At 40.9% G+C, this 15,537-nt stretch overlaps 1 protein-coding gene across 1 annotated transcript in view; it reads right to left on the minus strand.

The window, feature by feature from the left end:
• The window catches only part of OGA (O-GlcNAcase), a 29,298-nt gene that overhangs the window by 3,487 nt on the left and 10,274 nt on the right, over window positions 1-15,537 (minus strand). The window contains exons 5-15 of the mRNA XM_035132881.3: window positions 15,279-15,450; window positions 12,937-13,035; window positions 12,505-12,789; window positions 12,128-12,286; window positions 10,906-11,510; window positions 10,399-10,573; window positions 6,987-7,072; window positions 6,013-6,117; window positions 4,566-4,651; window positions 2,909-3,101; window positions 977-1,136 (exon numbers count right to left, since the gene is read on the minus strand). Of these exons, the coding sequence (XP_034988772.1) occupies window positions 977-1,136; window positions 2,909-3,101; window positions 4,566-4,651; window positions 6,013-6,117; window positions 6,987-7,072; window positions 10,399-10,573; window positions 10,906-11,510; window positions 12,128-12,286; window positions 12,505-12,789; window positions 12,937-13,035; window positions 15,279-15,450 (2,125 nt within the window). The remainder of the gene's footprint in view (window positions 1-976; window positions 1,137-2,908; window positions 3,102-4,565; window positions 4,652-6,012; window positions 6,118-6,986; window positions 7,073-10,398; window positions 10,574-10,905; window positions 11,511-12,127; window positions 12,287-12,504; window positions 12,790-12,936; window positions 13,036-15,278; window positions 15,451-15,537) is intronic.

Here is a 15,537-nt window from a genome sequence, read left to right on the forward strand (position 1 = left end):
TACCCTAAAGGCATCAGAGGGGAGAGAGACGCTTAGCGCATGTACTCACACAGGTGGAAAGGGAGACGGGAGTAAAGAGAGTTAAATAACAGGGCAACATTTTTTGTTCTTACTCTGAAGAGAGCCATAGTTCAGGGGTCAGCAAACTTTTTCAGCAGGGGGCCGGTCCACATTTTGAAAAAAATAATGAACGGATTCCTACGCCCCACAAATAACCCAGTGGTGCATTTTAAATAAAAGGACACATTTTACTCATGTAAAAACACCATGCAGGCCCCACAAATAACCCAGAGATGCATTTTAAATAAAAGGACACATTCTACTCATGTAAAAACATGCTGATTCCTGGATCATCCGCGGGCCGGATTTAGAAGGTGATTGGGCTGCATCCGGCCCCCGGGCCTTAGTTTGGGGACTCCTGCCATAGTTTCTTCTTTCACAGGGGCAAGAAAGGGGCAAAGGGGGCGCCCAAGAAGAAGCTCAGAGCCAGCTCAGAGCAGCATCTCTGTAAACCACACCTGCCAGCCTGTCACGCTGGCTTCTAGCCTGCTGAGCTTGCTGCAAAATCGAAAGAATTCTATTGTGAGGGCTGTTAAGTTTCTGCTGCTGGCTGGCTGCTGCTTTCCCCGCTACTTGCATAATCATCATTTGTTTTTGCCGAGGCAGCGGAGCTGAGCTGAGGCTCGTTGCACAATCCAAAGAAACATAGCCTGCTCTTGTGAGTTGCTCGCTGCTCCTGCAGGAGGCAGCGGCGGCACTAAGAAACATTGGCTACACAGTTTTCTCAAAATCGTGATATTTGCCAGATGACATTTTATGAAACTGTTATTGTGATGTTGGACTTCATAACCAATTTTGAAAGATATATTGAAAAATCGCTCAGGTCTAGTTCAGATATGTACATAGGGACCTAGTAAGGAGCCTACAGTTGCCTTTAATATCCCAACAGCTACAAGAGTCAGGAATAAGAGCTTACCATTTGCCTTCAGAGAAGAGAGCAAGCACGCCATCATGCTTTTAGCCACACTTGGATCAGTCACCTTTTTATGGATATCAATCTTTATCAGTGATGGGAAGTTGGCAAGGAATGTTTCTGGCAGAACTTCTTGCTCCTCATGGAAGCTCAGCATAATTTTCTACAACAAGCACAAAAGAAATAGTCTTTCAACATCAAAAAATGTTCAGTGATCTATTTTGGAAACATTGTGTGCACTTGCCGAACAGGTTCTTTCTACAGACTTGGATTAGCCTATTCACTTGACAACCACGTTAATCGCTAAACAAAAAGCTAAAGTAGCTAAATACAGTGGATTTTGGTGAGTACCATTCTTCAAGTAATTAAAGATAAGTATACAGATTAAACTGGGTGGCTGGTGCTGGAAAAACACCAGAACTTCGCTTTTGAAAGCTATATTCTCTCTTACCGTTCTAAGCTTCTGGTAAAAAAAATCATTTGAAAACAATGCAGACCTTAATTGCTAGTAACAAATCTTAGTTTATTTCAAGGTACAATAAAGATAGCCATTATTTTGGCATACACTCAGCAAAACAAAAATAATGCAATGACTTGATTCAAATCCAAATAAATTAAATTTAGAGAAACTAAATTCAGCAGCAGCAGAAACTGTATATCTAAAACATATCAGGCTAGTTAGCTATTCTATCCTAAATGCAAATACAGTGGTACCTCTACTTACAAATAACTCTACTTACGAATGTTTCTACTTACGAACGGAGCTCCGTCCGCCATCTTGGATGCGGTTTAGATAGGGTTGCTTCGGCTTACGAATTTTTTCAACTTACGAATGTGCGTTCGGAACGCATTAAATTCGTAAATAGAGGTACCACTGTATCAGAGTAGTTAAAATAGGGGAAAGGATTGAGTGTCATGACAGATTGGCAGTTAGATGATTTATGCTTGGGTTCCGGACAGTGAAAAGAAGTGAGGCTTTTCATCAAGCCTCTCCCAGGCACTGTTCCCAGACCTTTAATAAATATTTAATATTTATAAATATTTTTTATAAAGAACCATTCCCACCATCCTTCTGAGTTAATACCCCTCCCCACCCTCTGATTATACATAAGGGTCTGGTGACTTCTGTTTCAGTGTATCTGAAGAAGTGTGCATGCAAACGAAAGCTCATACCAATGCCAAACTTAGTTGGTCTCTAAGGTGCTACTGGAAGGATTTTTAGAATTTTGTTTCGACTACGGCAGACCAACACGGCTACCTACTTGTAACTATAAATATTGTGATCAGGAAGGGAGTCTCTGAAATCTAATGAACACACTACATTGTCTATTCCGGGGAAGGCAACCTAAGGCCCGTGGACCGATCCCAATCACCTTCTCAATCCGGCCTGCGGATGGTCTGGAAATCAGCATGTTTTTACATGAGTAGAATGTGTGCTTTTATTTAAAATGCATCTCTGGGTTATTTGTGGGGCATAGGAATTTGTTCATCCCCCCTCCCCCCCCCAAAAAATATAGTCCGACACACCACATGGTCTGAGGGATGGTGGACCAGCCCACAGCTGAAAAAGGTTGCTGATCCCTGGTCTACTCTATGATTCATATTGAACCATAACTACACTGTAAAATAGAATCTATGATTACATATTGCAGTGTACAAAATATAAAGCTATCAGTTAGAACTGTTCTGTTTAAGTAGTAAGAATGAAATATAACTCGTTAGAGATAATTGTAAGTGTGGATTTATAAAGGCACAGAGAACAACTAATTCTAAAGACTTGGCCATCACACTATCATAGTGTCATGTGTCTGAGGCCTCTATATTGGAATAAATTGGATAAATTGCCCCCACTCTTCCCAGGAGTATAAAGACAACAGGGGATAAAAGCCGAAAAACAGCAATTTGACAACTCAAGCATACGCCAGCATAACTAACCTCTGCCTCTGATAGCTCCTTATCACCGCTTGGCTTGCTGTATTTCTCCTGCATGAAAGGAAACCAGGCAATTTTGCATTTCTTAATGAAAGGAGTTACATCAGCGGTGCCCAGTGCATAGCCACAGATGCCATCTTCATCCTCCAGGACAAAGCAGTAATCTGGGCTGAGGGACAGCAAACCACCTACCAGCCTGAGAAGAAAGGAATGGTCAGTTGAGCCCAAAGATAACTGATGCAAACACCTCAAAACAAATCTATGTAACAGTTAAACTAGTGAGGCCTCATAATGAGAGCACAGGAGAATAAATGAACCACGGTTGCAAGTTGTACAAGTCTAAGAACTATGACTTAGTACTGTTAAATGTCAGTAAGTCAGGCATCATGTGGAACATACAAGTGGCTAAGTATCTATCCAAGGGGGTTTCAAAATTAAGTGTATTATGGAAAGGTAATCAGAATTGGGAATTGTTATAATGAATTAGTAGGGATTATAAAAAGTGGGTTTTACCAACAGCCAAGACGGCTGCTCCAGGCAGCAGTAGAAGAGAACTATGTGAGTAAATGCCTAAAGCCTGGACAATGGTTTCAACTGTAAATTTATAAAGTAAAGCCAACACCCCTACTCCTCCCTAGTTTAATGCTTTTTAAAAAATAGTTAAAAAACAACAGTATTGCAGTATTGGGGACCATGATAATTGGCAAGCCTCAAATAGGAGTGAAAAGGGAGGCTTACAATGACAATCCACAGTTAGTATATTCAATGGCCAATCCATACAAATATATAATCACAGTATTTGCGGCTGCACTACCTTCATTGAACAATAAAAAGTCTGAAGCTTACAGGAGCACCTTATAGGATGGGTCCCCCCCCCAATACACAGTTTTATCAATGATACAGCCAGAATGTAGGTGGTTTCCAGTAAATCTTTGCCATGACTCAGCATGATTTCTTGGCAGCATTGCATTGTACTAACTGGGTAAGAAATTAAAGGCTGGATACCAGTAGCAGAACAGTTTACAGATTCCTTTTTTCATACCCTGACGTGCATCTGCAGGGTGTGAAGATCTTAGCTGTTAATCTCTAGGGGTTCATACTTGATTCAGAAGTATGTCTGGAGTCTTCCACAAAGGGTGATACAGACTTCTTTATTTTTTCTGTTACTTTAGATTGGTGCAAATTCTGCTCTGTTCCTTAAATTTTGTTTCCCCTATCAGGTTTGCTGAGTTGCACTCAAATTTGCATGAAGTCTACAGAAGTCTGTCTTCAAGCCAGAATGGAGAGCATCTTTCAGATTAGAATTCAGATTCAAATTGAACTTGGGAAGCACAGGCCCCAGCATTACAAAACCTGTGTGTTCTATTCAGCTGGCAAGGCATGGAAGTTCCCTGCTCTTCCCAGTTGTTTTGAATATTGTATTTACATTTCTTGATAGCAAGAGGTATACTAGGGGACAGACGATCTGTGACACTTCAGATGCTGCTGCTGGACTCTAATTCCAATTATCCCTGACCACTGGCCATGCTGCTTGCTGCTGGTGGTGGCTGGGCTCCAAGATCTGGAGCGCCAAAGATTAGCCACTCACAAGGAGTACTGTTACTAAATGAATACAGTATGTAATTCAGCAAATTCCAGTTTATTCCTAGAGTATACCTACTTGTCTCCAATTAAGTCCGGCTGGCTATGGAAAGGCTGGTCAGTTTCATCATCATACATTTCTCTGCAGATCTTGTACACGGATGCCTAAAGACATATACAAATATTCATTGTGTGAGTTTTCCCTCCCACAGCACATACACCTGAACTGTTGCTTAGGAAGCCTTGCTGTTCTACTGACAGGCATCCTCACTACTTCATTGTTCCATGCCTCCACAACAGCTCATATTGGACAGGTAAATGTAAAGGTAAAGGGACCCCTGACCATTAGGTCCAGTCGCGGTGCTCATCTCACTTTACTGGCTGAAGGAGCCGGCGTACAGTTTCCGGGTCATGTGGCCAGCATGACTAAGCTGCTTCTGGTGAACCAGAGCAGCACACGGAAACACTGTTTACCTATTTATCTAATTGCACTTTGACGTGCTTTCGAACTGCTAGGCTGGCAGGAATTGGACAGGTAGTGGATGGCATATTGGACGGCCTGGGGAAATGCAGGCTTAAATCCACATGGAATTCATTGTGCCTTGAAACTAAAATAACTCCATGTAAGTCACAATGGAGGAAGTACACAGTACAAATGTGTCAGATAAATAACCTAAGAGGAAAGGCCAGAGCTCATGGCTTGCAACGTCTGCTTTGCATGCACAAGGCCTCAGGTTCAATCCCCAACATCGCCATGTAGGGCTGGGAATCTCCTGGAAAGCTGCTGCTTGTCAGAGTAGACAATAATGAGCTAGATAAACCAAGTTTGACTCAATGCAAGGCAGCTTACTATGTTTCCTGAGCTATCCCACAATGCTTCTGAGATTATGTATTATTTCCAAATAGTTCAGGCTAACATGCATTTGGATTATGTCGCTTCTTATTCATTGTACTTGGTGATCAGTAGTTTACATTAAACTCATTCTGTGTTATCAAGGAAGTCAACTGGGCTGGGATCCCAAGGCTTTTCCTATTTATGTTCCCTTTGATAAATGGGATCACATAAAAAGCACCTAGGAAAAAGATTTTTTTATAATACTGCTAGGGCTGCCAGGGACTTTCATGAACCCAGAGTAAGCCACTCAATTTTGTTACATTTCCCCCATTTGAACCACACCTCTCCTAGGCATTCAGAAGATTCACAGAATAACAAAATATAAACAGTTGCATTTATCAACGTGTTCCTTCAAACAGCATTACAGTGGACGCTCGGGTTGTGAACGTGATCCATGCGGGAGGCACGTTCGCAACTTGCAGCGTCCGCAACCTGCGTACACAAGATTCGGCGCTTCTGTGCATATGCAAAGCGCGATTTAGCGCTTCTGCGCATGCGCCGAAACCCAGAAGTAACCCGTTCCGGTACTTCTGGGTTCAGCACGGTATGCAACCCAAAAACGCGCAACCTGAAGCATCTGTAACCCGAGGTATGACTACTGTGTACAAGAATGACCAAAGAAATGGGTTACCTCATCTTTAGGGAAATAGGGTCTGATGGTGTAAACTTTGGAAGTCGGAGTAAGAGGAGGTGGCTGAAAAAAGAGGTCATTTGCTCCTTCAATAGGCAGCAAACGCTGTGAAAACAAAAATTAGTGTAAATGTTTGAGAAGCAAGATGCAATACATTCCTGGGCGTGCATTGCAGACTCCCAAGTTAACTTTTGCTACTGCAGGCACCCCAGAGGGAAGTAGGGTTTTGTAGGCTTTACAATGTAAGGACCATTTTTCCATTTTATCTGAACAGAAGTTTTTTAAAGATACACAACTGTTTACAACACTTAATGGAGTTTACATTAAACTCATTTCTGCTTTAGTATAATTTCACCAAATCTCATCTATGCTCTCAGCTTAACATAGCCATGTCAGGAGGAAAGGTTTGGTCTGAAGAGGGTTAACTGGCCAGAGGAGACGCTAACCCCAAAACAACATGCTGACTCAATTGGCTGTGCGCAGAGAGCACCTGTGAGGGGGAAGAAAGTAAGCCCCTGAAAAATCCATGAGCAAATTCAGGCACAGAAGAAATATTTTTTTAGGACTGGTTTGCCAACTGAATTATGAGGAATGCAAACTACAAGTTTTGCTTAGAGAGGATCTTGGAATACATAGTATCGTATTTTCTTTGCTCATGGAGTTCTCTTTGGCAGACAAGCAGGCGCGCATTGTGCAATTGCGGGCGCAGATAAAAACGCTGTGCGACCTGCAAAGAAACAATGTGAAATGTACAACTAAAAGCCGCTGCGCTTCGCAGGCGCGTGGGAATGGCAGCATCTCCTTGTGATATTACTGTAGAAATGGGAGGAAAATTATTTAAAAACAAAGCTGTCAGGCTATTTGGGTTTGGACCAGAAAGCCTTCGGCAGACCAAGCCTTCCAGTCCTCCGACGCGCAATAAAAGATTTCTCAAACAAAGACAATGTCATTCAGTTGTGAATTCATATTGATACCTGGAACTCTCCTGCTAGACCACCTCTAAAGGCCCAGGGTTCTTGGTCTCCACTTAAGAACTGTGCTGAAGATTGACTACGACACCCTGTGGAGATCAGATCCAAGCGGAGAACGTTACGAGAAGGGGGATTGTCCTGAGATGCTAAAATGTCCAACAAGCTAATACACACTTTGTGGGAAAAGCTCTCTAACTGAGCTATAATCCAAGAACTTGGGGGGCTGTGATAATGTTGCTGTGTGTAAAGATTCCTGATTAGATGCTTTGTGCTCTTTGTTAATAAAATGAAGTTAGACGATAGCCTTAGACAGCAGAAAATTCAATACTGTAAAAAGCCAGTATGCCCTGTTCCGTACAGGTATAATATTTATTCAGAGTTGAACTTGCCTTGTCCTCCTCTTTCATCACTAAGAACATGGAACAGCTCTCATATTTTCATTCATCAAGGTATAGATAATAAGCCATTATCACAGCCCCATGGAAATACTTGGACCTGTCTGAAGTCACATTTTCATATTCTTTGAATCTTGCCAGAAAACCAGGTTTGGCGTGGGATGAAATAGCCCAAACAGCTATGTGGAACAGATACTTCTTTTCCAAGAGATTAGAAACCAGTTACTGTCCACTTCCGTAGCACTGCTTACACAACTGTAACCACGGCACACATATTGTTCCCAATCTAGGCAACAACAGCCTCAGTTACAGTATTTTATTTTACCCACCCTCAACCATGTGAGAAATGCCATTAATTCCTGACAGCCAGGTATGGCAAGGGCTTTAAAGCCCTCTGCACAATTTTGTAAGGTTATAATTTTTTAAATAATGGCTAAGCTTTGATAGCCAAGTTATACAACCAATTAGCATAACTAACATCTTTGAGAGGGGATAGGCAGGTGAATTGTTGATGCGGGGATTAAAGTAACCTGCCTAGTCTTCTGATAAGATAAGCTGCGCAAGTTTGTTTCCTCTTGTGGACAGCGATCTACTTCCTGTTCAAGTAACAATCTCAGATCAGTACAGTCGAATGTGTCATGCTAGCTAGGTAGTCTCAAAGTGAACCAAGCTGGATATCAATGCTTAGCCGATTATGAAAGAAAGCCTTTAAAATAGCATGTTTGAGATGACTCTAAACATGTCAATTAGAGTTTCAACTGTTTCCATATCAGAGTGCTTCATTAAAGAGGCTTTATATTATACCCTTTCGCTAGTCACTTGGAGTACTTCTCCTTTGAGACTACACCATAACTAGCATTCCAACTATTATACACTTTACAGAGCTGCATGAATGAAGAGCTGTATGAATGAAAATCAAGAGTTAATGCCTGAGTCGCTGCGCAAATGTGACTTCAGGCCGTGCCTACTGCCCTAATCTGAGCTGCCTCATGGACAGAACCTTCCCATCTTAAATTTATTAATCACGACACGCTGAAAGCATCTGGCGTGGTCCATCCAATAGCAGTAGATACTTGTGCTGAAGATTCTCCCATCTGCACACATTGGGGAAGAAGACAGTAGAAGGCATTAGTAATCCATAGTAGTATTATCTACACTAGTTTCATAAACTGAATGCTAGCTGGATTGAAAGAAAGGGTATAGAGATCAGCCTTCAGTGGACCACCAAGTGTATCAACATTCAATGGCTAAACCATTCCAGTTTAGTGATTCTTCTGTATTCACATCAAATGAGAGGCAAGTTTTATGACTATGTAAGTAATTATATCAACTAAAGAACGGTCTGAATAAACAGAAAAACCAAGATCTCAACTACAAGAATTCACTTGGTCTGCAGAGAGACAGTTTCTTTTGGGGTAGATGCATCAAGTGGGATATACAAACGTACTGAATTTATTACCAGATAGTGTCAGAAATGGGTAGCAAGCACTAAGTACTTCTGCTGGGAGAAGCCATCCTTATGAAAGAAAATGGCAGCTACGATCAGCAGCCTGCTCCAAAAACTGGGAAATATTTCAAAAGCAAATCAACATCACACCTGAAATCAATGGTCAATCAAGTTCATGTTTAGCATTGCAGTTGCTTAATGCTCCTTCCAGGAGAAATGCACATTTTAGTTTCTCCCATCTGTTTCTTTGACAAAATGGATAATTTGGTAACCAAATATACTACTTAGAAGTATGGTGTGCCTCCCTTCCTGCCTTTAAAATAGGGGCGGACAATCTTGTAGGGGTTGGCCGATTCTACCTTCCTGTTCCTCTTCCCTTAACAATCTATAATGCCTGAACCAGTACTGAGGGGAGAAGAAAAAGACAAAGAAATATCTCATAATGAGTGTTGGTCTCATGAAAGGTACAAACACTATTATAAAGCTCAAGTTTTGAATTATTTCCTATTTATTTGGTGGGAAATGCTCCGGCTTCAAAAACCTCTCTGCACTAAGCCCTATTTTTATTTTTGCTAGAACCATATGGTCTGCTGAGTAACAGCAAAATGCAATATTGGGTATCTTGGCAAATAGCTCAATACGACCTATGAATACTTATGAATGTATACAAGTGATTACAGCTTCAAGTGATCCAAGAACTGTAGGCTGATCCAGTATGGTGCAAGAGGTTTATTATGAGATTTGTGACAACTACAGAAATTGTGACAGGAAACCATCAGCGTTGCTGCCTGCTGTGTGCATCAAGCAAGTCCACAGCATATTCCTTAACAGTTGGATTGAAACCTGTAAGTGAAATGTGGTCACTAGAGGAACCCAGGCCATGCTGGTGCTATTCCAAAAAACCCCCGTGTAATTTTAAAAAAGGCTGCAGACAAAAAAGGCTCTTTGATTTCTCTTTAGAGACCAGTCTGGTATGAAAGCAGACTTCAGAGCTCTGGAATTTCTTCCCTTGCCCAAAATCAGACATCTTGCAAATGTTAAAGCAAATCACTTTTGCACCAGAATAGCCTTATGCTAAAGCTCGCATGCGCAGAGAAAGGGCTGGGAGGCTCGGCTCCCTCTTGGCCAGGCCCATTGAAAGGTCACATCTGCAATTGTTCTGTTGAAGACAGCAATAACGTTATTGAGACAGAGCAAGCAGCAGATAGCTGAGGCATGGTCACATTTCATAGTGTCATTTCCAATTTTGCAACAAGGCCGGGAAATACTGCATTATAGTCCAGTGTGCATTCAGTCCGAGTCAAAACTTATGTTTCAGAGATCAACTTTTATGTTCCTTAGCCCAAGGAAAAACAAATCAAGACCAAGAGATATATTCAATGTATGTCCACTGTCACTTTTATTGCCAGTCTATAGTGAAACATGACTGGGAACCAATAATAGAAAAGGTAAGGATTTAGGGTCAAAGCGACCATAATATAAAAACGTTCAATTGACATCATTTTTTCCATGGGCTAATTAAAGACAAGCATATATGCTAGTTGCCGCTCTAACTGGTTCCTAAAGAACATACCTAGCCACTGCACAAAAGATTTCACCATAGACATGATGCTCTTGATGTCCCAGACGTATGAGTACATGTCATAGAGGATTGTCCGGTTGGCACAGTTGGAAAGACGAGTGAACATGCCCATCACCAAGCTACACATCTCTTCAAACTTGGCGGCTCGAGCACGCCATTCTTCAATCTAAGTAAATATAAAAAGGAACAAATTTCACACAAACTGTATTTTCATGTTGAGGAAAAAACTAGCTGGATATTATGACAATACCTATGGACTTTTACATCTCTAGCCAGGATGGCACACAAGTAGTGCACACATTCAAAGCATGAAGATACATTCTACAGCACAAGACACTCAACCACCAACCAGTCCACATGCATGATATTCATTATCTACAGGCTAGGTTCAGCTCAGGGACTTCCAATGCAGTTGCTCATTATTTCTTTTGCTATTGTGCTTTTTTCAAATAGGAAATATGCACACTTACACCAAATGAAAACAATGCAGTCACTCACCTTTTCAGAGTCCTTTCCTTTACAATTCACACTAACAACACTGCTGTTTGCTCTGAGCCACTGGAACTCTCGTAACATTTGGGCCCCTTTGACTCCATGTTCATATGGAAGATAGAACAAGTCTGCAAGCAATTGTAGATCTTCTAGAGTTACTGGTTCTACTGCATATAACGGCTTCTCATGGGGACCAGGCACAAACTGCTCCTTGTTAGTTTGCTCATCTGTCTGCATAGGTGCAATATCACCACAATCATCCTGCATTGACATCTCTGGAGATTTTGATTCAGCTATGCTCTCTTTATCCGTATCCATTGGTTTTAACTCTTCTGACATTTTTGCTTCAGCAATGTCAGTCAATATTTGATTGATATTCTTGTCAGAATCCTCTTGCTTTTCCACTACCATGTCCATTGGCTCCTCATCCAGTTGCTTTTTTTCTTCCTCTTTGACTAGAACCTGCGATTCATTGCTTAGTGCAGTTCCCTGGCTCATTATGGGCTCTTGGTAAACAGTAGTAATTACAGTGGTAGAATTTAAAGCGGATGGTGTAACCAGAGGCACATCCACAACACTTGTTTTAGCACCACTGTGGGCCACTTGTCTGCCTGTGGACAGAACAGACAAACTTCAGTCGTATCTACTCAGCTTTTTCTTACAACTAAATTTCACATATATATAAATAACTTGTGAACACACACACACACAGAGACACACACACACACTGTCTTTGAATGACATACACATACATGCAAGTGTCTATTTTGCTGCAATTAGACATATTTTGAAAAGGCACAACACTTGTGCATTTTCCTGAAAGACACACCAAAAATATGATGTGTAATTCAGAACAATCCCTTCAGATGCACAAATTATATCGAGTGCAATGCAATTCCACATATTTTCAATACCGTATTTTTGTTTGATAGTGTCCTCTCCCAACAAAGAGAAATTGAGAAACCCCACACACCCAACACAGAATCTCTTACAAAGTACATTGGTTCAGGAATATATACTTCTCATTCAGAAAGAGTCAGTTCCTTTAAAAAAAATTAAACAACAACCGTTCTTGATGCATAACGAAACCTTAACAGCAGCAATTTCTTGAAGTATTTTATTCAGCAGATTTTTTAAACTGAAATCTAGAAAAACGTTTTTGGTTTGAATAACATGCTTCATTCACTCCAATATTATATGCAAGACAAAACCAAAATTGCTTACTCACTGCTGTACTGATGAGGTACTGCAAATTCCTGTAGCCACTCTGTTAATGACAACTTCAAGGCCAATTGTGGGCTATAGAGAACATCTGTTTCAATATCTTCATCACTGCCTTCATTCTCCAGTTTAATCTGAATTGAAACAGTACTGTCTTCAGTGTCAGCTGCACAGATTATTAAGAAACAGAATATTAATTCAAGAGCAAGGTTCAAGGCTGCCATGTATTTGCATTTAAAAAGAAAAGTACTAATTTATTAAGATGACATTTCCTGAAACTCCTTTCATCAAAGTGAAAATTTAAGATTATTAAATTATTAAGATTACACTATTTCTAAAAGCATTGTTCCTAAGATAGTGACTGAGCACTTTTGATCAACTTACTCATCACAACATCTTTCCTCACTCCATTCATGTTGGATTTATACCAGGTTGCAAGGGTGTGAATAGCAACAAAGTTGGCTTCAAATTCACAATTTGGATTGGTCAGGACTCCCTTTAAGCGTGGGATGAGTTCTGTTGATCGACCTTTATATGGACCAAGAAACAGCCTTTTCTGATCATAGTCGTTGGCATGAATGTTGTCCCAGATGACCGGAGCTCTGCGAATTATCTTTGAAACCTCTTCAATGGACTCCACTGGAATGTCTTTAGATACCACTTTGGGACCTAAAATGTAGTTTCATAACTGACTCAGAATAAGTTTATTGATTAGCCATAGGCCAGGATGATAAAATTTAACCAGCATACTAAAACATTTAATAAAAATGCTGAACTAAGTTGGCAATATCAACCTCAACAAAGCAAAACACTCACCTGTCCATAACACATCAATTCCAGGTAACAGCTTTTCCCCTACAGTTCGTAAATAAGGAGACTGAGCAACATTTGGATAGCAGAAAGTGCCACAGTATTCTGGAACACAGAAAAATACAAGTTAAAACCCACTATCACATTTTGCTCTCTTGTGTGTGGCACTGCTAGATGATTATGGCAGTTCCTAATATCTTGCCGTATCATTTCTGATAGATTTGCTTTCATGCAAAAAAAATTATTAACTCTTGCAATGGTTGAGGTAGTGTTTAAATGTAAAGACAAAAAATAAAATGTCACAACAACACAACTTTAGGGACTCCCACAGGAATCCATAAACATTCTCAACAATGCAAGTGCCTTCCTAAATTCCAAAAGGCTCATTCCCATTGTCCTCCAAGGCTTAAGGTGTTAGGGACACTTTGACAGTTAAGAGGTTACTGGTACTCAATGACCTGATTACTGGTATTTCTTTTAAAGGTGCTAGAGCTGCTCCTGGCTACTGCTTATCAACTGGGATATGTTGCTGGTATCTCTTCTTGCTTCTTTTGATCACCTGTGTTCTGGGACAACTGACAGGTAACTGGGCAGAGGCTTGACAATTCTGAGACTGCCCTCTTCTCCAGGACTTTGTTCAGGTGTTTCCACAGTAGCTGGCCATAAGCCCATTTTACTTCCATTCCCTCCCTGTCAAGTAGGGATTCTACCTCTTCCTTCCTTTTGTAATTGAGTAGGTTTGCCTCAACTATGCATGCTCAATAAGCTGAATCCAGAATTGCAGAAATTTACTCTTAAGAAGGCATGCCTGCCAAAACACGTCTGGAACTCTGTTATTTTGTTACATGTGCATGATTACAGTACATTTAAGCTCTGAAGTAAGTCTGAGAATCTCCAGTAAGGTTATCTTAATACAGTCATACCTCGGGTTGCGTTAGCTGCAGGTTGTGTATTTTCAACTTAAGAATGCGGCGGACCCGGAAGTATTTACTTCTGGGTTTCGCCATGCACACATGCGCAGAAGCGGTCTGCACACTTTGCACATGTGCAGAAGCGTTCTGTGCGCTGCACATGTGCACAGAAGCGCTCTATCATTGCTTTGTGCATGCTCAAAAGCACCGCTCTGGATGCACACTTTTTGGGGTGCAAATGGCACCCCGGAACGGATCAGGTACATATCCAGAGGTACCACTGTACCATACCTGTGTACAACCTGGAAAGATTGAAAGCAGGGTATATCTAGGCAGCGAACCTTTGGTTAGCTCAACACCATGGTTGGGGAACAGCCAAAAGTGTTACAAGTACTTTGGCAAATAAAGTAATTCATGCACCAGACCCTGGGCAACAGAGAATATGTATGAACTTATACCAAGGACACTTCACATAATGTAAGTACATAAAGGAAGGAAATGGCAAGGAAGGAAAGCCCCTCACAGAACTTTACACGCTCTAGTTCCAAAACTAGCAAATTTTAGGAGCTAGCCATTCCCCATGTGAATGTTATTCATTAGATTTCTCCCCCCACCGTTTGTATTTTCTTTTTAATCATTTATTCTTCTCTTGGTACTCAGTGTATTTAATCCTTCATTGCACATAGTTCTAATCCATTAATGAGGAATGTCAGATTGGCAGTCACTCAGGAGTCTAGCGAATATGTTGTGATTTCATAAAACACATTGGATACAATCAACAATAGCAAAACACAAATGACAACCAGCAATTGTTCGTTTCATGACAGCACAAGTTAACAATTCAACAGTTTCCCTCTGCTGCCTCTTTCCAAGGTTGTTGTTGTTAAATTTATACACTGCCCTTCACCCAAAGATTCCAGAGTGATCACAACAGAAAAAATACATGTTCATTGGCTCTGTATGCTATGACTTTAGAGGAGTGGGCCTTCCTGTATCTGATGAAGTGAGATCTTCTCTACAGAAGCTTATGCCACAATGTAAGTTAATTTTTTAAAACTGCTTTTTACTACAACAGACTAAGATGGCAATCCTGCTAGAATCCCACCCCCACCAAACTCCCTAAGAAAAAATATTCAGACAGTGTGAAAAAGTATGCCAATACAGTACTTACAACTAGAAGTCATAAACATGCACCCAGTTTACCATAGACTATTAAATTTGTAACAAGTTCAAGTAAAGTATGGCTAAGACAGAAATGAGGGTTGTACCCAACTGTTTGAAGATGCTCAGGGTGCCTTTAAGGAATGGTGTCTAATTGGCAATTCTCTCCACCAACCCCTCTATCAGGAAAGGTTTGCCTTAAGAGGAAGGGGACAAGAACAGAAGGCTTTTTGACCTCATTCTTGTTAAAATGCAGTATGTGCATTGTCACTTTACCTGTGGGACAGAACAGGAATGTTTCTGGCTCTCCTAGATACTGGAAGATTTCATTAGTGATTGAGATCTGGGCATGTGCAAAGGAACTGAACACTTCTTTGTCGGCTGCACACATATTATGATCAATATCATCAAATAACAGTGCAAAAGATCTGCAGCCAAACTGAGAAACCTAGCAGGATAAAGAAAACAAAATATTAACACTTGTTAATATTGTACAACATAAAAGCTAGGGAATTTAAACCCATCTAGAGTGCAA

This window comes from Zootoca vivipara, chromosome 5 (genome assembly GCF_965207765.1).
Source record: "Zootoca vivipara chromosome 5, rZooViv2.hap1.1, whole genome shotgun sequence".
In the NCBI taxonomy this organism is placed as follows: Eukaryota; Metazoa; Chordata; class Lepidosauria; order Squamata; family Lacertidae; genus Zootoca; species Zootoca vivipara.